A 22,767-nucleotide genomic window follows, 5' to 3' on the forward strand; every position below is an offset into this window, starting at 1 on the left:
GGTACCTGTACCTTGGCAATCTAGCACGGTACTCCCGGGTGGTGCTTGCCCGCACCAGCGCCAGCCTACCTTACCTTGGGACTAGCGGAGGGGCGGCGGCGGCAGAGAGGGTCAAGAGGCAGCAGCAACGACCAGGGTAGGAAACCGGGAAGGAAGGGACGGAAGACGAGGTTCCTATTCCTAACCAAAAAGGATGGAACCAGAAGACGGACTGAGAAGCGCTCGGGAATAGCGACGGGTGAAGAAGCGACGGTCTAACCCTCAAGATTTGGTCTAAAAGACGAGTCTAGACGACAATCTGTCAATGACTACTGCTCGTGATTGAAGCCAAGTCTACCAGAGCGAACAATAAGGCGAGCGAGCCTATCCGAGAGTCCGTCCTGCTGTCTCTTGTTCGTCGAGTACGAGGTTTGGTTTCCGTTACGAGGCCAGTGAATCCTGTGGTCTGGGTACGTACCCCCCGGGGGACAGGGCAGGACTGCAGGGGGGCGTGAGGCCAAAAGTCAAGTCAGGATCCAATGTTCAGCTAAAAAGCCAAGGACCTAAAGGGCTCCACGCAGCCCAGAGCAAGATGAGCGAAGGAGCCAAGATGGGCTTGCGCGCGCGCACGGAAACGAGTCACTCCGCGGACTAACACCGAGTTGAAGGAGGGCTTTTTCTTTTCTGTTCTCCTCTGGTGATGATGGTGGTATCGAGGCGCTCGAAGAATTGGCCGTCTCGGTGGTGGCAATAGGGAATGATTGTGATGTGACGGGACGGTCAAACCGGGTCAAAAGGGGGAGTAAAGAAAGGAGTGAAGAGAAAGGAATGGAGACAAGTCAATTGTTTGAACAGAATAGAAACAAGAAACGAGGGAGAATGCAGAAAGAGGAACTCGGTTCAGCTTGATTGAGTCCAGGGAGATAAATTTGATCGACTTGAAAATGCCTGAGGTAAGCAAACTCCATCACATACATCACTGATTGCTGGTCGTCATGAAGCTGAAGCTGAATTGACCTCGACGCCGCTGTCACAGTGACGAACCACCGAGAGGACCCTCCCCAATACGCTAAAACACGCGGCTTCTGCAGTGCCCTTGGGCTTCACTACGTCCCGCTCCCCTCTCCGGACAGCAGAGGGGGAGCCCCTGGTGAACGATGTCGTCACCAGCAAAGCTCAGCGCCGCAGGCCCTGGGGCTGCGCGGGTGTCGTGTTGTTTTGGGACCACTTTCGGTTTCGGCTCAGCGATTGAGTGAGTGACTAGGGGCGTGTCGTGTCGAGTCCATCGGGGGAGTGGGAGTGGTGGATCTGCTTGCTGCTGAAGTGGGTGTGGGCTCTCGGCACGGCGATCTCGATAAACAGGTAGAGGTACATGACGGACACGGAGGGTTGGAGTGACCGACAATCGCAATTCGAAGCAGAGATCCCCAAATCTGATGGTGACATGTGGGATATGGGCATCCCTGTCTCTCGCCGTTGCTACTGACGATTTTCCAGATGCTCAGACGCTCAACGGTCAGAGGCATTCATTTACTGGCGATTACCTCGAATCGCTTGTTCAGCCATGGCTGTCATGTTCCTGACAGCCATAGTCTAGACCTGAGAGGGCTTGCCGCCGGGCTGAGAAAATGAAATTGGATACCATCCATTTCACATCGCCCAGGCACCCTCCTCGGCAACCGAGTATCCGAATTGGCCTCGAGTCTTGGCCTCTAATCTAATCGCTGCTGTCTGTTGCTGTCCCAGGACCATTCGCTCCGCTGGAATGGGGTTCAGTCAAATCTCTGATTGATTGCAGTCGTTTGGAATCAACAATCACTCCAGGCAACTTCTCGCGAAGACTCGTCAATTCATGACATGTATGGCTGTGACAATGATCGAGATAACGACGTGCGGCGCTAGAACGAGACATAAAACGAGGCGCCCCAGATCTTGACGTCTTGCTTTGCTCCGTCGAGACCTGAGAGCCCGCTCCGTCCTTAATCAAGATCGATAACTCTCCCAAGCATCATGATATGAGAGAGACATCCACTGCCCCGGTTTAAAACGCCAGATCTAGTCGACGATAAAACTGGCACACCTCGGAAAGAGATGGCCTCATGAACTGCGTGCTTGTTTTTGGCGGACGGCCTCAAAGCTGCAACACTCATCAACCCCATGCCCGTCATCTTGCTTCCCAGACCAGCTGTGGCTCCACCAGTGTCCACTCTGAAAGACGCGCAATATCGTGAGGCTAGCGGGGTGCCATGGATCCATTCTCACAGACAATGAGACGATAGTGTAGAAGCGATTTGAAGAGAATGAGAGAGTGTGTTGTTTACAGCTGAAGGCACTGCCGCTCCTCCCGTTTAACTCTGTACCATCCCCTCTCCAGGCGCCTGACGAGGCTAATTTAAATCAACCAACTAGTCCCTGAGCGCGGCGCCGTTGGACGTGGCATCACCCAGTTTAGGAAACGGTGACCTACCGTAACGGGCCAGTTCCGGCCCCTTTTTGCTAGGCTGGCAGGATTTAACTCGACTCGATCCCGCTCTGTTGTAATGGTGGTGGGTGAGAAAATGGCGTGTCCCGTGTGCCCATATCGATGGTGTCTTTTTTTGTTTGATCGACATGAAAAACGGACTTTGAGGAGGGTAACGTGTAGAGAAAATACGGTGATTATCCCATGGGCAACAAGGACCAAGGAAGCCCCTGCTTGTACGGCTTGCTGGTTTCAGTGGACGGGGAGCCCGGGGCCGCGGGAGAGACACGAGGAAGAACGGAAAGGATCGAGCGAGGGAGACATGGATGATGGATCCAAAGTTTTTGGTTGCAGTGTAGGTGAGCAGCACATGGGTTAAGCAAGAAAGAGACGGTAAATACGGTTGCAGAAGATAACGATCAGGTTTGGTCGGATTTCAACTACCCCATGATGGGAACTACTAGCATCGTATCGTGGCATTCTTGCTACTACTCCACGCAAAAAGAAGCCATCCCGCCTTCAATGTCTTCGGTTGACGCCGTCACTCTCAAACACTGACGTCTCGTCCCGTCCCCTGTCAACGATCCCTTTCATCTCCAGAAAGAAGGTCAAAAAGAAATGGTCACCCCCCGCTTTTGAAAGGGTTTTTGGGTCAGATCATGTCCATTCACTCCCCCCTTGGCAATCTTAATAAACAATCCCGTCCGCTCGCGGGTAACGTGAATCCCCTCTCGACGTCACCGGCATTTTAGAAGCGAAGGTTTGACTTTTTTGTTGAAGGGCCTCCCTGGTCCCTTCGGTGTATCTTTTCAGCTGCTTGTCGTGTGACTGGGACTGTTTTTGTGCGTCTCCGATATCTGGTTGCCGATCTCAGGGTTTAAGCCAAGGAGACAAAGAATGGGCTGTTGCCCTGCAATCTTGTCTTCCTCCCAGCCTTCACAACTGAACACAGCAGAGAAAAAAAGAAAATAGGTTCTGTTGATGGCCTGCTTTTCTCACAACGCTAGCATCCGCCTAGTCCCTCTTCAGAAGGGGTTCGCGGCCGCGGCCAAGGACTTGGCGTCTACATCTGCACGTTCCGGGTGGGATGATGGCACGATGCGGGCATGCAGCTGTGTGTGGATGGTTCATGAAGCTATCAAGCGACCAGGTGGCTGGATGCTACGCTGAGAGCTTGGAGTTTAGCTATAGGAGCCACCTCATTTGTTTCCCATGTAGAAAAGACGGGACGAAATGTTGGCATTTTGCACAGATATCTTGGTCGGTTATTGTCCAGGGACCGTATAAGAGACTGAAAAACTTGGGGATGGAGTTTCTTGGCCAGGAGAGCACACACCACACCCAACTTTCAACACCATGACCGCCCAACACGAACCCCAACTCCCCATTTTTAAGCGCTGCTTCCCCTCTCTTAGATGCTACCTACAGTACACCACCTTGATAGGTGACCCTTTTCCCTCACCACCACCAGCAAGCGAGGCTCGAAGTTGCGTTCCTCCAATTGTCCAATCGTCTTGCTCTCCCTTCCCATTTGCCCCCCTTGTGAGAAATCGTATTGTTATGGTGGGTATGTAAACAGGAGGGACCCTTGATTACCAACAACACGCGCGGTGTGGCAAATCGGTTCATCATGTCTCAATCTGCGACGCTATTCCCATGTTCAAAGGAGGGTCACGCAGAGCAACGTGGGGGGGAGAAAGAAGAGGTTGGGACGCAAGAGAGGGTCCTCAAGATCCTACATGTCTGATATGCTGTGACCTGTGGATATCGGCTCGCACATAGATTCGCGGTCTCGCCCGAGCTTTCAGCCTCTTGATACCAATGGGTGGGTGACCACAAAGAAACATGGGATGTTGCGGCATCATCCAGCCGTCAACTGGCGTCTATTGATGGTTCTTGTGCCTCTTGTCCGCCATTCCCGCCATAGTCGCCCTGACCGCCAGAACTTGAGGGAGCATCCATCATGAACCTAGACAGGCAGAGCGTGTGGTTGAGGCTCCGTTTTTAGCCTCCCCCGAGAAACCTTGGCCAGGCCCCCCTCATGACTGCATTCCGCCATATTCGCACATGTCAACAAAGGACCCCCAAAGTCCAAGTACAAGAAATCTTTTTAGCGACTTTCTCGTCAAAGTGTGTCTTGCATGTCACGCACGACCAAGAAACCCTGCCAGACCTGGGGGAGGGGAAACGGGATGGGTCTGTGATACGAAGCACCACGTTGCCACTGGCTGCAAGTTGTGCCCTTGAAAGGACGGGATTTCGAGGTGTCTCTTTTCCAATACGCTATTCCAATACGCCAGACCTTGCCCAAGAGAGGGAAGTAGGCAGAGGCTCTTCGAATCACGAGCTTGGTCACTGTCGCCGTTGCGTGTTTGGCTGCGCCCGTCATGCCCGTAAGCCGAATGTATCTGTAGCTTCAGGGGTCCCACCTCCTGCAAGCCGCCCGCCACCAACGGCAGTCGATGGACAGGAATATCCAGGCGAGAGAACTCTCGTGATTTGGGGCAGTCTGGCCGAATTCAAAGGCAGGCCTTCTCTTAACTCCGTCATCGCATGCCGCAACCGGCCCCGTCCGGTCCGTCGTCGTCCGTGTTTTTGCGGCACACGAGGGCAGCGTCATGTATGGTAACCATCGGAACGCCCGGTATCGACTTTTTCATGATTCTCGATCCGGAGCAAGAGATGCCGTGATTTCGGTGTTACTTGGAATCTCAACACCTCGGTTGAGGGACGGGAGAACTGTTGAGAGGGGGTATGTACCCGTACATTCTGCACCTCATCACGTCTTTTCCTCGTCATGGTACAAGGCCCGTCTGTATTGAGTTTGAACAAGTCCCCAGACTAGACAGAGCTAGACATGAGCTTGTGGGAGCACCCGAGATGGCAGCACAGTAGTTGCACGACCAGTGGAGAGATCAGGAACAAGTAGGCACTCACGTGCTCCTCTAGTTTACTGGGTCGACCAAAAGCTTGTCTATGATACCCATATCTTTCGACCAAAACTGCACAATAGAGTTTTGCTTGTGTACTTTTCAGCAGCCTCAATGGAACTCCAATTCATGTGACAAGTCTAGGGTAAGAAACTTTTTCTCCTTTGGGTCGCATTATGGCGACAGCCTTCCCCGCTGACCACTCGCAAGCCTGCATTGGGGCAGGTGGTCCCCCGCAGGTGGCCCAAGCTCCTCCTGCTGACGTCCATGTCATGGCGTAACTTCTCTCCACCGACGGGAGCCTCAGCCTTGTCAACATCTAGATCTTACAACCACCAACTTGCTCTGCAGCAGCATCTGTATACCCCCTTTCCGGCCTCTGCCGCGGCTCCGTTTTTATTCGGGGCTCTCCCTATTATTCTCTTAATACTCTAATGTAACTTGGACCAAAAAGGTCGCCCCCGGCCCCACCTCCGGCTCCGACATTTACCTTGGTACTTGACTCCCGACGCTTCCGCTTCAGCTTCAGCCTTTCGATATGATCGGGAAACAGGGCTATCACGTCCTCCCAGGCCACCTGGGACACCTAGGCTATCCTCGACGCCTACCGCTACTGATTGGAGGCGCCGTGATATTCATCATGTGCATATTCTACCTCCTCTTCACGTTCGCGCCCTGCCTCGTCTACGGCTCGTGTTATCATGGCTACCTGAGCGCCTTCAGCTTCGACGCCAACCTCGCCCACAATCCAACATGGATGGCTTCCATCCCCGACGAGGTGCCGCTCTCGAGCCTCAGCGTACCTGGTACACACGATACGATGACTTACGAAATTGGCGACGAATTCCTTCAATGCCAGAATTGGAATCTGTCTACCCAACTTAACGCTGGCGTTCGCTACTTCGATATCCGGGCCCGTCTGCGCGAGAATGAATTGCACATCTACCACGCCTGGGGCTACACTGGCTTCAGTTTCCAGGATGTTCTCCATGATATGACGGAATTCCTGGACAGCAACCCTTCCGAGACCATCATCATGCGTCTCAAGCAGGAAGGCGGTCCCATTGGCGAGGGTAACACCAGAACGTTTGAAGATGCCTTCAACCAGTATTCTTTTGGAGACCACCTTTACAACTACAGCTCCACGGAACCCCTCCCATTGCTTGGCGATCTTCGTTCCAAGATCTTTGTGCTTCAGAACTTCCCTGATAAGGAAGGTCCTTACGGCGTTAAATGGGAGGGCTCTCAGATGATCCTTGAGGACCTTTGGATAATTCCCGACGTCTATCATTTGTCGGAGAAATGGACCGCAATCCGTACAGCTCTCGAGCTGGCTGCAACAGCGAGGCACGACAACAAGGCCCTCTATCTCGCCCACCTGTCTGCATCGGTCGGAGTCAAGCCGATCGAGGCCGCTGCTGGCCCCATGAACAGGACCATCTCGGGCATGAACGACATGACTGGCCAGTGGATCGAGGACTTTGAGGGCAACCCGGAGGCGACACGCACCGGAATTGTCATCATTGACTTCCCCGGGCAGAAGCTCATCGATGCCATCATCCGGTGGAACAAGCCTCTGGAGAAAGGACGTCGTTGGTCAAGGTCCAGCCTGCTCAGCTGAAAGCGAGAATCACACTTGCATACCCCACACGCGCAGCTGATACGTGTATTCAAGAATCCTCCAATTTCCAGCCGTCAGCTCCGCCCAACGACAACCCAACCATGACGGACACTGACAGCCTCAGCGAATCAAAGAATTGCCAAATCATTCCACATCCGTTAAAGGCCCCTCCCCAGAAAATGATGATTTTCATTTTGGATCCAACCCCCCCGCCGATCCATTCTCGCCCCTGCATCTGACGTGGATCCCATGGCGTCCCGGTGCGTGTTTCATGAGAGGAGCGGGCTTGATAAAAAAAGAGGAGATCGTCAGGGACAAGCAACAAACCACCAAGAATCAAGGAATGACCCGACAACACACGCTTTTTTCACCCTGTTCCCGCATTCGACTGTGTTTATTTTTCCCCTTCTTTGGTACCCATTGGTGATTCCGGGCTCTTCTTCCGGCCGCCGTCTTTTTTTTTTTTTTTTTTTTTTTTTCAATGGATCCACCCGGTCCCCGGTCGGCGATGCGTTGTCCTGCACTGCACGAGAGGCGTTTGTATTTGTGGTTATGACGGTCTGGATGCGTTGAACGTGGATCGAGTCTGAAGGATTCGTTCTCATCAAGGATGGATTTGTTATCCTTTGTATTGTTATTGTATCACTGCAACCTGGTACTCGTAAGATGGAACAGGGACTATCGAGTGAGAGAGAAGGGTTGAAATCACCCCCTAAAACGCAAAATCCTTCCTTTCATTGCTTCTTTCTTGCTTGATGGAATTCCTGGGCACATAGATACATACATACATGAGGGCATAGATACATCCATCCATCCCAAGGCGTACAATACATACAATTCAACCCGAAAAAGTTTCAAATTCCCCAAGTAAACCCCATTTCCCAAAAATGCCATTAGAAGCCAAATGCCCTGAAAACAAAGCAAGCAATCCTGAAGCAACATGATGCTGATGATGCTGATGCTGATGATAACCCTGCACCCAAACACCCTGCCAATTAACTAAAAAACCCTTTCGCAATAAATCAATCAAAAAACACAAACAGCCATTTTACGTGAAGCGCGTTGGACTGGGACTTCCCTCGCGGCTCAGACTCTCAAAGCTGTCCACCATGGCCAGGACGCGCGTCCGGGGCCTCTCGCGAGTCAGAGGCATGGCCTGGGCCTTCATGACGACGCCCGACGACGGACGACCGTCGGTAGAGTGGGAGAGGTGAGGTTCGAGCGGAGCGAGGTCGACGTGGTGCATCAAGCCCACCGAGTTGCTCGACTCGCCCCTCATATGGTGTCTCCTGCGGCGGTTGGGGGACGGTGACGGGGAGGGAGACGGGGATGGAGATGGAGATGGGGAGGGGGAGTGGCGGTGGAAGAGGGGATGGATGGGTTGGAGGTGAGCGGATTTTGGTGGTTGAGGTGTTTGAGGCTGCTCAGGTTGAGGTTGAGACTGTGGTTGAGGAGGTTGTTCGGGTGGTGATGGTTGCGGCTGTTCAAGCTTCTTAGGCTCTTCCTCCTCCACCTTCTCCTCCTCCGGACGCTGTAACTGCTGTACCGGTTCCGGCTTCTCTTCGACCACCGGGGCCTTTTCTTGGATGAGTTGTGGTTTCTCTGTAACCAGGGGGGACTTCTCCACGAAAGGATCATCATCATCATCTTCCACGAGAAGATGAGACTTCTCATCGAGAGAAGCCTTCCTTTCCTTAACAAGATGAGTCTTCTCTCGGAAAGGATGTTGCTTCTCCTCAACAAGATGCTGCTTCTCGGCCAACTTCTCATCCATCTCATCCTCTTCATCGTCATCGTCATCGTGGCGAAGGCCTCCTCTGAGCATAACCCTCTCCTCCTCTTGGCGAACCCTACTCCTGAACGAAGTCCTCCTGAACGTGGTCTTTTCATCCTCGTGATGCTCTGCGCTGACTGATCGTTGGCTCTCCTTCTCGGGATCCACGAGCACAGCTGACTGTGGCTTCACCGGCACCTCGTTCTCGCGGTCGCTCTCAGAGTCGTTGCCGCCGTTGACCACCCTCAGACGCTCTCTAGGCACCGTGAACATGACCTGCACGAGACGTTGCTCTACCGCCTTCTCAATATCCCAGTCAGACTCGCCACCGGGCTCTAGACCACCAGCTCCTCCCGACATCATGGCATCCCTAGATGATGACCCGGGAACAGCGCTCAGGTCCTCCCAGTCCTGACGGCCTTGCTTCCGCCTAAGAAGCTCGCCGCGCAGACCAACGAGGCCGGGCTCATAGTCGCCGCACACGGGTTCTTGATCAAACGAGCGTCGAACTTGGGCCATATCTTCACGAGAGGATGTCGGTGTACTAGATCCGGAAAAGACTCGTCTCAGGGAGCCGAGCCATCCTCGGCGCGGCTTCGACTTTGAAGGCGATGAAGGCTCGTCGTCATCATATCTACTAGGAGCGCGATCACCCATAAGGAGCGCGGGACCCTCGGCTTGAAGAGCGCCAAACGATGAGCGTGCCGTGTTGTAGCTGCTTGATGACGTCGAGCTACCCGGCTTAGGGTGCTCGGCGCCGGCTGCTAGGAACGTGGGAGCTAGGGGGTTAAGTTGACGGGCCTTGGCCTTGATGCTCTCTGCTGCGCTTCGTGCCGACTCGGACAAGTTAGATCCGCTTCGGGACTCATCATCGCGCAGAGCAACAGAGCGGTTCGAGTTACGTCGTGTAGGTGAGACACGACCTTGCCCCTGAGTTTGGTTCTGGCCTTGGTTCTGGTTCTGGTTCTGAGCACCTTGCTTCTGGCCATGACGGCTGTTCATACGAGCGAGAAGTCCTTCAGCGGCATCAACATCAGAGACCCAGTCCTGAACCTCGGGATCATGTCGTGGGCTCTCGGGGCTAGGCGTAGCGGAAGCTCGACCACCAGGAATCAAGAATGCGGGTGGGGGGACAGCACCGGCTGTGACGGGAGTCTGGAAGGGATCTGAGGGAACTTCGGACGTAGGCGTGTGGACAGAGTCCTGTACTCGGTGATTGTGGTAAGATTCTTCTTCGTCGTCCTCATAGATGGGGTGGATTGGTCCTGGGAAGCTTCCTGGCCGTGGCCCTGTGGCCACATAACCACCACGGGATGGCCTCGGCATGGGCTTGTGAGGGATATGAAGTCCGGGCAAGTTTCCTCGGTTGCCTCGCAGAGACTCGTAGCCGAGCGATCGCTCACCAGCAGCGTAAGGGTCAGCGCCGGTATACCAAGGAACACCACCGGTTCCCCAAGGGTCATCATCTCGCTCCATCATCTCTTCTCGTCCAGAGGAAAAGTGGCTGGCATCCTGAGACAGGGCACGAACAGCCTGGTCACGATTCTCGCGGTGTCGCTTACGTCTCTTGCACCAGCAAACCGCAGCGATGATCAGGGCAATCAGAACAGCGACACCAAAGCCCAGACCCAGACCCAAGCCAAGTTTCTTAGAGTTGGAGTGATTCTGGTTCTCCTTGGGAGCATTGTCGCTCTCACTCTCAGGAGGCAACTCGCCGGCCAGGGGGTTCTTGTAGTCGGTCTCCCAAGATCCAGAGGTAATATTATAGAAGCGGAGTGAGCCTGACACAGCCTGGCGCTTCGTCTTGCGACTGGAAGTAGAGCCAGAAAGCTCCCAACCGCCGTAGACCATGAGCATGTTGCCAGGCAAGACTGCCGCACCGTGTCCATAGAGTCCAGTAAAGTCGGGCTGCTCCTCTGGGATCTTCCACTGCCATCCGCTGTAAGCATCGCTCATCTCGAGAATGGCAAGCTGAGGCTCGGCTGGGGTGTTGACGTCCTTGACCCATCCTCCCAAAACAATGATGGAGTTTCCGTCCTCGCTGAGAGTCGCCGTGTGCCCGGAGCGACTGTAGACATTGTCCGCAGTGTTCTTTGTGCTCCCACGGGTCGTCGTGGACTTGACCGTGAGATCCGTGTTGGGAATCTTGACGTCTGGGGCTTGGATGTCCACATAACTCCACGACTCGGCGGGCAAGTTCCACACGGCCACGGTGCTCATGTTGATAAAGGCCGACTCGCTATGTCCACCAAGGAGGACGTAACTAGTCTGCTGGGTGACGATGCCAGACTTGTTAGTGATAGAAGGTGTCAGGCCTGTAAGGGTAAAACCAGCAATTGGGACGCGCGATCCGCTGCTGGAAGCCACACTCAATGTGTATGGCGTATTGGGGTTTCTGTTTGTGGGCGCAAGGCTTATCATGGTCCTTGTGTAGTTGGCCTCGGCCTGCCAGGTCTTGGGGGCGTTGGATCCAGAGTCTGGCGTGGTACACATACCACCGTAGGTATACATAGTCGGCTGGTCCATCCTAGGAGCAAGCATGGACGAGAAGGCGACAGTGGCGCCGAGAAAGTAAGGCGCACGACGACGATCGCCATCGTCGCCAAGACCGCGTCGAGTCCAATCGCCTCCCTCTTCCGGGTCGAAGCTCCAAACATCGCCGCTGCCGGTCTGACAGTTGCCCGCGTAAACGAGCACCGAGCCGTTGGCCGTCCTGGCGGCGCCAAACGCCGTACTGCTGGACTTGTCCAGAAGAAACGGGAGAGAGGTCCTGCCGGCAGGGCGCTCGAGGTCGACGTCGTCGGCGCTGACGCTGTGGGAAAAGTTGAGGGCGCGGAATTCGATGCTGTCAGAGGCCGTCTGTCGGAAGATGTAGGCCAGATCAGAGGCGGCGCAAGGTACGGTATGGTCGATGCATGGGCGATCGGGCATGAGGAGCTGAGTAGGCACGTAGGGGAAGGAGTGCGCGGCGGCGGGAGAGGCGAAGAGGATGACGGCAATGGTCAAGAGTAGTAGAGTGGTGATTGTCATGGTTGGCTGTGCCGTGTACCGGCTTCGGCTGTTGGTCCTTGAAGCCATCATGCTGGCGTGTGGTCTGGTGCGTTACTCAGACAAGAGACGACGGGAGGTAGGTAGTCTGTCTGTCTGCTTTGATTGTGGTTCAACCGTCGTCTCTGCTCATGCGCTGTTTCTCGCCGACGATACTGCTGGGCTCTCTCTCACTCAGAGCATCATCATCGTCGCCGGCGCAGTTCGTAGTCGGTTGGTGTTCCTATCGTTCCTCGCTATCCCTCCTTGCGTAGAGTACCTATCTTTGCAGTTGCGTGTCGCAAGAGCGCAGTCGCAACAGTGTTGAGAGGTAGGATCGGCGCTCTGTGGGAGATTGCCCAAAGGGATTCTGTGCAATGTCTCGGCCTCACAGTGCGGTCTTGGGAGAGGATTCGAGTCTTTCTCTTGCAGGCCTAGAAAACGGGCCGCTCTTGGATCGGTTTGTCCCACGCTTGGGGGAAAGTGGTTCAAGACTAAGTTGGATAATGAGGAAGGGGAGCAAGGCAAACAGACTTGAGAAAAAGGGCAGAGCAGAGCAGCAGTCCCAAACAAGAGAGAAATGGCAGCGAACAAGAGCAACCGCATGTAATGAGCAGGGGGTCCCCTCCTCCAGGCCCGGGGTCTCGAGCTATATCCTCCACCTCGTGCACCTAGAGTTTGTGACTGGGCTTGTCAATAGCTGGTCTGTCTGATGGTCTCATTCGACAATGACTCCCGCAATGGCTGCCGCCCTCGGCTTGGCATGGCCCGATTTGAGGGAGCGAGGCCAATCGACGAGCTCCCTCGAGATCCGGCGAGCTGTGCAGGTGGGTTGTTTTGGTCGACGGTTGCCACGGAGACTCAAGGCTCCTTCCGGTGGCGGGTGGGGCCGTGATGGAGGGCACAGGAGGGGTGCTTTAGCCTTGGGCGGGAGGCAAGGATATTGAAGATATCACATGTGGCATCCTTGCAGACGCCGGGGATAGGTAGTAGACGAGTTCTGTTGTACATGTGTCTGCATAGATATCATGTTTGCAAACGCAACCGTGTATCACGACGGTTCCTGCTCTGGCACTCAAGCCTCTAAACCGCCGAGACAAGCTGGTTCCGTCGAGGGTCCAGGTGTGGCTTCGACAGCTCAAGAGACAGACAGGCAGACAGACGGCTGTGGCTGTGGCTGTGCGCTCGCTCCCGGCAAGTGGGTGCCATGGTCAATGTCATGGCGTCGCGTCACAAATCCCTGTCCCGCCATCGTTTGCGTCCGTGGATTCACCCCAACAACCAACGTCCACATTCAGTTCAGTCAGTTTCTGTCTCTGGTTGCTGACTCCTGCTTCATGTCTCTCCTCCCTCGATTGTGCCCTTTGTTCAATGTCTTGGCTATTGTTAGAAATACATCTTAATCTCAAGATATCAATCTCGTCATAAATATGTTTGTTGACCTGCAACTGAGTTTACTGCACATTTCAGCTCGTCTCCATGTCGAGACGTATCCGCTCAATCAGCTGAGCTTATGGAGCCATGTACGCTGCCGATCATACTAGGGTAAACCTTGCCGAGTCATCTATAGTTGCCCAATCAACTATCAATTGTACCAACATTCTGCTATCACTCTCTCCGCTCTCAGAGCTGACAGACCCATCCTCGCCTGGGGTGGGTAGTACTCGAGGGCCCTGACAATGGATATCTCATGCCCATCATCACAATAGCATGAACCACTGCTGGTTCGCATCGTGCATACATGCATTAGCATTACAATTCATTCACTACCTATCCTATCTCTCTGTCCTAACAAACGAACAACCTCCCCAAAGCCACCTCATGAGACCTATGAATCCGATGAAAGGGTCGTGACACTATTTCGTGAGCTATCCACCATCCAAGTAACTGATGTTCAAATCCAAACTCTTCCTCCTCTTGTTAAATAACACAGCCTGATAGCCGGCATGTGCTTGGGTATCACACTGTTAAAAACCATTTTCTCTTCTAGTAGTAGATCTTCTCGCTCCAGATCGGAGGTCGGGCTTCCTCCGTGTCCCACACGATGTGGTTCTTGTCATCCAGCGTGCAACCCTCATCCGAGATGGGGATCACCTTGCTTGTGTTGAACACCTCCTGCTTCGACACGCCAGCGGGGTCGGCGGGAATCCAGAGCACGGGTGTTGCGCTGGTCACCGATGGAGGGAAGTAGGCATCTCTCTCAACCTCGTCCGTGTACTGGCGGTCAAGACCCAGTGAGTTCTCGTGGGGCACCAGTTGGCGCAGCGTGGCATAGTCGGCATAGAGCCAGGGCTTCAGCCACTTCACGAAGAAGTTGCCCTGCTTTTGCACACCGTCTGCTCCACCAGGAAGGAGCTTGCGGGCCCCGTTAGCAATGCCACCGCCATTGCTGGGACCAGCACCATTGCTGGCCTGTCCACCCTCCAGCTCAGAGCCCTGCTGGCTTCTCTGGATAGCCTCCTCCTCAACCTCGAGGGATCGGGGCAGGCTGTACAGGAGGGGATCCAGGGCCCGGGACATGGTGATCTGGAACAGAATGGTGAAGACGAGGAAAGCAGCCATCAAGACAGCGGGTCCAGCAGCCTTGGATACGATGAACATGCCCACCATGCAGACCTCGGCGATGTAGACACCGACAAAGAGCTGCTTCAGTGCACGAGGGTAGATAAGACCACGAGTGTCGATGGTAGTCTCAGTGACGAACAGAATGTTGTAACGGTACGCGAGGTAAAACAGCCCCAGGCCGATGGTCGACCAGAAGAGCGTAATAGGGGCAATGACAGCGTAGACGACACCTACATCGATGTTAACAAAGTACAAGGGGAGATCACCATTTGATTACTTACTGATCAGGGCAATGGTTGTGTAGACGGGCAGGAGACTTCCCCACATGATACCGCTGAGCGTTGTCCACTTGGTATACATGGCTCGTGGAGTGCCAGCAAGGAACTTGTACAGGATCTGGAAGATGACGCAGCCCACGACCTGGGTCAGCACGCTGGTAGCAATCGTGAGACCCTGCACGATGAAGTACGAGACGTAGAAGTTGGACGACGTGGGGATCGAGCTCGAAAGCATGGTGAAGACTTGGCTGGGATCCTTGACGATGGTGGCAATGGAAGCGACGGCACTGTCGGCAAGTGTGCGAACAAGGAACACCTGCAGGACCTGGAAGCAGAAGTAGGCGTTCTGCGTGAACAGCTCAGCCTGAGAGAGAGAAACGCAGCCAGCCAGCTTGGCACACACGCGCATGAAGACGGGAACCAGAGACATGAGGATCGAGAGGGCAATAGATGGGAGAAGACCAGAAATGACACCGAGGAGCCACTGTACGACAGGTTAGCAATGAATACGGCGGGCGGGACTGAGCATCGACTTACGCTGGGAATGTCCCCGATCCAGGTCAGGCCAGGAAGCTCCTTGATAGTATCAACCTGAGCAATGATACCCACGATGGCAACAGGGATGGCCCAGAAGACAATGAGAGCGGCGATGATGGCGTAGACGGCATAGCGACGGATAAAGAGCTGCCACCAGGGAATGGACAGACTCTTCCAGACAACCTCCTCTGGCTTCACTCCAATGTATCGGGGTGCCATGTGAAGGGCATGGTGGTGAGTGGTGGTCTGGAAAGCGGCCTGGGCATCGGACTGGGTGAAGAACTCGACAAAGACAGCATTGTGCTTCTGGTAGTTTCCAGAGAGCCACTCAGCCTGAGCATTGTCGGCCTTGGGAATCAGCTTGGTAAGCTCCTCGCGGCCCCATTCGATAGTGTCGACCTTCTTGCCAATGAGACCAAGGGGTCCAAGACGGTGAGTAGGGCGCTTCTTGTTGGGGATCCAGCGGGCAGCAAGGTTTCCAGACTCGGGGTCCGAGGGAGCGGAGGCAGCCTTCTCAGCGTCGGCACCCGACTTCTTCAAGAGGTTGATGCGCTCCTTGTTGACCAGCTTGAGAAGCTTGACCTCTCCCTTCTCCAGCTTCATGGCGGTCTCATCACGCTCCTTGATAATCTCGTCCAGCTCCTTGGTGTCGCCTGGGAACCAGACGTTCTTGACCGAGTCGTTGAAGAGGGTGCGAATGCGGGCCTCATCGAGGTACTCTTCGGGAACGGATGTGAAGAGGACGGTTCGGGACGAGATGCGCTTAGCATACTGCGGGGTGAGGAGGAAAGCCTGGCGGACGTTGATGTAAAAGATACACTCGCGAAGAATGGTGTAAATGACAAAGCCGTAGACGATCCAAGCAACAAAGCAGTGGGCATAGAGGCGGTTCCTCTGGGTTGAATCCGAAATGTTGATGTTGGACCAACCGAGAATCTCGAGCTGCTTCTTTCCATTGCCGCCAGTGGCGTTGATGGGGAAGAGGATGGGCCAAGTGATGCACAGGCTCACAAAGCAGATGGTGCAGCAGATTCGCAGGAAGCGGATAAACAGGTAAGAATCGAGACTCTGATGCTGCAGAGCGTAGGAATCGGGTATCTTCCAGAAGGCACCAAACCAGTTGAAGAAACCGTTGGGTAGTTCTGGACTCCGTTCCCTGCAGGAGCGTTAGTACGCCCGGAAAACGGTTGCGCAGCAGATAGAAACTCACTGTTCTCGCAAGGAGCCTAGGTATGTTCTTGGCGCATAGAAACGTCGGTTAGACTTTCTGAAAAACAGAAAGATTACGACGTAAACCGCCGTCGTGATAAGGACGGGGACGAGGGTAGACACCATGCCTGGAGATGATCAGCTCTGCTCTGCGACTGCATCCTGAATACTCTTGAAAGACATACCCGAAACGGACTGGGGCTGGGTTCCTCGCGCATCGCCCTGATTCGGGTCGGGGAGATTCTTCTCCAACCAACTGATAAAGTTACCCATGATGGCGGCCCGGCAGTATCTCTAGATCTATCCGGGTCGTGGCCCTCGCGTTGGGCAAGCTCGATAGGTCGTTACTCTCGATTCGATGTTTTCGACGATCGCGCGACGTCGGGGAGATGCTGATGGAGAAGAGATTTGGAGGGAGGGGAGAGATTATGAAGGATTGAGCAAAATGCGGGTGGTCGATGGATGGCTGTATTGGATCGCACGGTGGAGGTGGAGTCCCAGCTCAGCTGAACTTGACCAGAGAAGGAGACAAGCTCGCTCTCTGGGGTTTATCTGAGGAAGGAGGAGCCCAGGTCCCAGCTGGTATGACAAGCTGTTGGCGGGGCGGGGAGGTCCCAAGTAAATTAACTGCAGCGCAGACGCGTCTCTCGCGGAAGCTGCCCACTCTTTGACCTGGCAATCGATTCTATGAAAAACGAAGAAAAGGGAGGGGAGGGCAAACGGTCGAGCTCCCTGGGCGCGACTATATGTAATTAATCACTGCACGCACAATGAGGGAGGCCCAGAATCTTGTGAAGGAAAAAAAAAAGCTGGTTCCATGGTAGAGGTTGGCTTAGCTCACTCCCGTCGGTCAGGTCGTCAGGGGTGTGGGTGGAGGAGGCCTGCCTGCGCTACCAGCAGAAAAAAGCTGCTAAAAAGCCACCCTCATAATAAAATTATGTCTCAGCCCAATTGGCTCCCCCCTGGTGGACGAAGTGATTTAGAAAAAAGAAGAAAGGAAAAAGGGAGTCGCGTGGAGTCATGGCATGCGATGAACGTGTAACTCTCGTGCCGTCTTGTGTAATTAATCTCTTGCCCTTCTCTATGTCTGCCATCAACTCGAATCCTGTGGTGTTTTTGTCGTCGTGGGCGTGTGTGATGCCATTCGACGTCAGGGTGAATGGCAAGGCGTGGGACGGCACAGGACAGGACAAGACAAGGTGCTGATGGGGATACGTCACAGCGTAGCGCCGAGGCTGCGAGCGCATCGCCAAGTCCCTGAAACTCGAACGCGTCAGGAAACGGACAAATCCTGGTTTGGGCTTGGATCGACGGCTCTTGCGAGCGGTGGTGATGGTGGGTGGTCCAGCCCAGGCCGGGTTCATCGACGGGTGGTGGGCGGCAGTGGGGCATCCAATGGATGCAACCCCCTTCTTCGGGTGCTTAAATGGAACCACCGAAAGTGCCCGGGCCAGCGCATTAATCCGCTGTAAGTTACTGGGTCGCCAGCTATTCTGGGGGATGGGGTCGTCTGATGATCAGCGCACTTACTGCCAGCAGCAGCAACCTCCTCGCCAAGGACGGGCGGGAATAGATCCTGGACGATAACACGGGGGGGGGGGAATAAAGACGGGATGACCAAGGCAATCCAGCCTCTGAAACCAGCAACCGTCAACTCAATACGAAAAAGGGACCCTTTCCTTGCGACAGGAAGGAAAGAAAACTGCAACCCTAACTCTAAATCATGAATCTACCGTAAACGCGTGTGGGTCTCGGGAAGTGGCCTGGGTTTCTCTTCCATCTCATCTCGGCTGTCGAAGCTTGGCTCCAGACCGTAGGCGCTATTGATGAAGGCGTGTGGACGTGGACGCATGCACCAGATAGTTTGTCCCGCTAAGGCGTTGGTTCTCATCATCCTGTACGACAAGTCAAACACATCTGGGTCAATCAAGATGCTGCCCGTGTCGCAGTTGAGTCTCTCTTTTTTTCATGACCTCGTGAGGTGAGGTTCCATCCGAGGCCTGGACCGTCGCCGTTGTGGCTCTTTGTCCTCTGCACTTTAGTTTCAGCCATACAGCAGCAGGATACAGCGCCAGTTCCTGCGACCTTCAGCTTGCGCGTCGAAATTGAAGATGCAGCACAGCCACGACGAAACAGCTCGACAGGGATGTGCTCGTGCAGATTGTGTGTGTTCCTCGGGTGTGATGTCAGACGTAGCAGCCCATCCATCCATCATTTTTTGCTCAACACCAAGAACTGAACTGTCAGACCAAAAAAGTCAATGAATCAATCCCGGCGAAGATCTTGGGACGGGAATGCAAATCCTCCCCCATCTGCCAAGGCTATTTCGACTTGACAACCACTCATGGATCCAATCTCGTGGCGCTAACATTGTCGTTGGGCAAATGAGCAAAAGTCAGTCTATTCTCTCGGAGTTTCTCCTACCCGTTTCTTGGGTCTTGACAATCTTGACGCCGTCTTTGCTGTTGTCAGTGGCAATGACATCAAGTCTTGTTTCCCCTCCCTTTGTCCTGTCCTAGACACTCACAGACGTACTGTAGGCATCTCCAGGTTTGTAAATCAAGGCAGTCCATAACGGCAAGGTCACGCTGATCCAATCTATCGTCATGACTCCGTGTCTCCCTTGAGCCTCTAGTTCTATGGCTAGTGCGCTACCCAGCCCAACGAGGCAAGGAGGCGCTTCCTAATCTTCCCCTATTTCGATCATTCCACCCTCCTTTGATCGCTCTGATGCCTCTGCGCTGCTGTCCATCATGCCAACGACATCATCACTTTCTCTCACCGCTGGCCGTCCTGTAGTCTACTGTATCCCATCCCCTTGCCCATTCCAGGGCAGGCACATGCACGCGCCAATTGATAAAATGGCGCTAACTCCCACTGGTGATGCTGGTTCAGCTGAGCTGGTCTGCTCCGGGCATCAAACTCCCAAACTGGCACTGGTTGACCAGGGGGTTGAGGCTTGGCCCATCCCCTCCTCCGGGCGACTCCTCCAGCCAGTAGCAACCCCTGTGTCTTCATTCATCCGCCATGAATTAATTGAATTCCCATCGTGTGCCCCTCGCATTTGCATTCGTAGCCCTGCTCGCCCGCCACTTCATCAGGCTCATGCCTGGGTATCATCCCGGTCCCGCAACCCTTCACCAAAGCTTGTCGCGGTTTTGCCGACCGTGCCTCCAGCCTGCGTTGAACAAGTGTCCAGGTGGTTGACGGCAAGTTGGAGGTTCCAGACCAGACGCGACCGCTGTGGCACTCTGTCGCCGCTGCAGTAGGTATGTAATACTGTATCATCTAGACTTGCCCTCTCAAGCAAGGTGATGAGGCCTCTTAGGCTCTGGGCGACGCCTGACAAAAGGTACTGGACCTTATTGATTGAGGCGTCACCACGCCTGTGCCTGTGCATGTGCCTCCAGTCTAGAATGCGCCCCAAACATCACCTCTCAAGTCTGACAGCTCCTTTGGGCCATCTTGGCGTCTCCGTTGCTGCACAAGTTTCGAATCTTCGGGATGGACATGTACATGAAGGCAAAGACATTGCCAGGGTAACTCGAAGCGATGCCTCTCATCCATCGCGACAGCCAGCGGTTGGTTGGTGGTTGGTGGAACACAACGCTACATCTGATGGAGCTGTAGCAATCCCACGTCCTCGGGACTGGCCCCGGAGAAGTCCACTTTGCGTGAAGCCGTCTTGAAACTACATCCTTCAGTCTCCTGAAAGATGGGGCTACTAGCCATATGACAAAGGGATGATCTTTCCAATTGCCGTTTCTCAGTCACTTCGGGGGCAGGGACAGGGGATGTCAGCGTTCAGGTGAGCGGACAAGCAAACAGAGTTGAGATTGCGATACACAACAACGTGCCTATCAGCTTTGAAAGCGAGGGTCTCGACAGACAAGGGGGAAACAAGCTTATTATAGCGTTCGGAGAGAGCTGGCGACCTGCAGGCTGACCCAGGTACAGACCTATTGCAGTAGAAGAGCATTGATGTTAGTTCGGAGATGCTACGAAAGGACTCCTACCCTCGTCACTACCTTGTTCATAGCTATCTTGAATATGCCCTACTGGAGCTTTTGGGATGGCATTAAAGCTTGAGGCTCTGCAATGAGACAATAATGAAGAAAGGTGTCTGAGAAGCTCTCGGCAGGTGTTTTGCCGATATAATACATCCAGTTTGCACAGAAAGCTATGAACATTCTCGCCATTCAACAAAGCATGCGGCTGTTGGATCATAGCAAGCTTCAGACAATCCCTTTCCAAGCATTGCTATGAGAGCAGGCAACCGAGCCAGTTGCAACTCGATGCCACCAACTCCCAGTGTTTCCCACCTTGTTAAGAGAAAAGAACAAAGAAACCGACACCCGTTCTCACTGTAGGTCCTATCAGAGCAAACTGAACATGTCCATGCGCCCACCATATCGTTGCGGGGATGCTCCAAACAAAGAATTGGTTTCTTTGTTCTCTGAATAACCTCCTATGTGCCAAGCCACCCTCAAGAGACATCATGCTAATTCTGGATCCCTTGAAAGGAACTCAGATTCCAGTGCTAGTATAAGACCAAAGGATCACGTTTATTTCTTTCATCTGCAACCTTCTTTTGTTCTCATGTTCACTCCTCACCTCGCTCTCTGAACTTGCACGGTCTGCTCTGAAACCATCACCACTCACCTCTGCAGTCGCAATGTCATCTTCAGAGGACTCCTCGGATGAGGAGAGACATGAGCAGACACGCCCGGTCCATCCTCTCCACATCCTCGCTAACAACTACGCAACGGCTTACAAGTCTACCTGGACTCTGCCCAACTCGGGCATGTTGGAACCAGAGGACATCGCACTCCTTCAGCACGTCAACTGCTCCTATCTCTCGTCTGGGCGCGCTCCTACTCTGCTGGCTCTCAAGCAACATGCTCAGTGCCTCACCAACCTCATCCGCAAGCTCGCTCCGACACTTAGCGGATGCGCCTTAGACATTTTTGGGGAGGAGCAAGATGATTACGGCGGGTTCAAGGACCAGGCCTTCGACTGGTTGGCTTACCTCGACAAACCCTACGAAAACGATGATGTCTCGCATCATGAACCCCTCTGGGCTCTTGCAAATACTGTCAAGGAGCAGTCTGAGATGAATGGCATCGTCCATCACTGTCCTCTGACTAGAGTCCCTGACACGGGCTCTTCAGCCAAGCAGGGGGCTACCCGTCGTCCGTACATGACACATCATGACCTTGTTATGCACGCCAATGAGTGTCTGGAGATTCTTGACCATGAGTACTCCTCCACCGGTGGCCTCATGTCTCTCCTTCCCACCGGCGTAGAAGGCGACACAGACGAAGATCGGGTCCATTTCACGGCCGATGAGCTCGCCGGCGCTCGTAACACCCTTCTCGGCCAGTGGCTTCTTCATCACCAGCATCTCGTCGGCCGCATGCACGAACTTGAAATCAGCTACGCCAACGCCCTTGATATTCTTGGGAATGAGGCTGAGGTCCCGCTGCAGCTGATGAGCCGCGACGGCGTCGACGGCATCTCAGGGGGTCGAGAGGTCGCATACCCGCAAGACAAGTTCGTTCTGGCCAATATTGGCGACGATATCACGGGATACATCCACCGGATGATAGACGTGGCCGAGGCCCAGATCGAGCAGAAGGAAAAGATCTGGAGGGCCAGCGGCGTTAGCGGCGAGCGCATGTGGATGGAAGAAAGAGGAGGCAAAGTCTACGCCAGGGGCATCGTGCCCGTCGACCTTCTGACTCGCTTCTACCGCATCAAAGGCAAAGGTCGCAAGTCTCCCCTCTTTGTGATCCCAGCCGCCGAACAGCACCCGGGCGTCCAGCAGACGCGGCGCATCGAGGAGCGCCCGACCCTCGTTTCCGTTGTGACGCCGACCTGGCCTGAGCGCGTGTCCGAGTGGGAGACCAAGCAGAAAGCCAAATTGGAGGAGGCGTCACAGATGGACGCGCAGAACCAGGTTCTCATACGCGACAGAGTCGAACTGCAGGACATGCTGGCCGTCAAGGATGCTGAGCTGCGTCGACAGAGGCTCGAGCTGTCGTTTCACGAGATGCGGCTTTCTGAGGACGAGGCCGAGGTTAGAAAGGCTCTCTACTCGCAGATCACGGCGTATGAGGAGAAGATGGCAGAACTGAGATCTGTGTTGCCGAGCAAGTATCACAGTCTGTTGGATGTGGACACGGAGCTGGGAGAGGAGGCTTACAAGGTCCAGACACGTACAGAGTGATGCTAAATTGGTCTGATTATTCAGTTTTTGTATAGTCATCTTCTAGTTAGCTTTGGTCTTTCTAAACCAACAGAGAGCATAAGTAGTATGTCCATCTCTATCGCCATGTGATGCTTCATGCTCTATCTACAAGCAAAGCCCTCTACTACCCAAAGGT

At 54.2% G+C, this 22,767-nt stretch overlaps 4 protein-coding genes across 4 annotated transcripts; 2 read left to right on the forward strand and 2 right to left on the reverse strand.

Annotated features, from left to right (window-relative positions):
- Positions 1-5,908: 5,908 nt before the first annotated feature.
- Positions 5,909-6,991, forward strand: NCS54_01024500 (PLCXc domain-containing protein; the record flags this gene model as incomplete). Its single annotated transcript, XM_053155560.1, has 1 exon — positions 5,909-6,991. One exon carries the CDS (start codon positions 5,909-5,911, stop codon positions 6,989-6,991), a length of 1,083 nt encoding a protein of 360 aa, XP_053011535.1.
- Positions 6,992-8,039: 1,048 nt separating this feature from the next.
- Positions 8,040-11,795, reverse strand: NCS54_01024600 (Hypothetical protein; the record flags this gene model as incomplete). The annotated part of the gene is made up of 1 exon (XM_053155561.1): positions 8,040-11,795. The coding sequence occupies one exon, from the start codon at positions 11,793-11,795 to the stop codon at positions 8,040-8,042; it is 3,756 nt and encodes a 1,251-aa protein (XP_053011536.1).
- A 1,983-nt stretch (positions 11,796-13,778) lies between these two features.
- NCS54_01024700 (Hypothetical protein) lies at positions 13,779-16,654 on the reverse strand (the record flags this gene model as incomplete). Its single annotated transcript, XM_053155562.1, has 5 exons — positions 13,779-14,587; positions 14,639-15,119; positions 15,173-16,328; positions 16,383-16,509; positions 16,567-16,654. 5 exons carry the CDS (start codon positions 16,652-16,654, stop codon positions 13,779-13,781), a joined length of 2,661 nt encoding a protein of 886 aa, XP_053011537.1.
- A 4,402-nt stretch (positions 16,655-21,056) lies between these two features.
- Positions 21,057-22,610, forward strand: NCS54_01024800 (Hypothetical protein; the record flags this gene model as incomplete). The annotated part of the gene is made up of 1 exon (XM_053155563.1): positions 21,057-22,610. The coding sequence occupies one exon, from the start codon at positions 21,057-21,059 to the stop codon at positions 22,608-22,610; it is 1,554 nt and encodes a 517-aa protein (XP_053011538.1).
- Positions 22,611-22,767: the final 157 nt, after the last annotated feature.

This window comes from Fusarium falciforme, chromosome 8 (genome assembly GCF_026873545.1).
Source record: "Fusarium falciforme chromosome 8, complete sequence".
NCBI classification, from domain to species: domain Eukaryota; kingdom Fungi; phylum Ascomycota; class Sordariomycetes; order Hypocreales; family Nectriaceae; genus Fusarium; species Fusarium falciforme.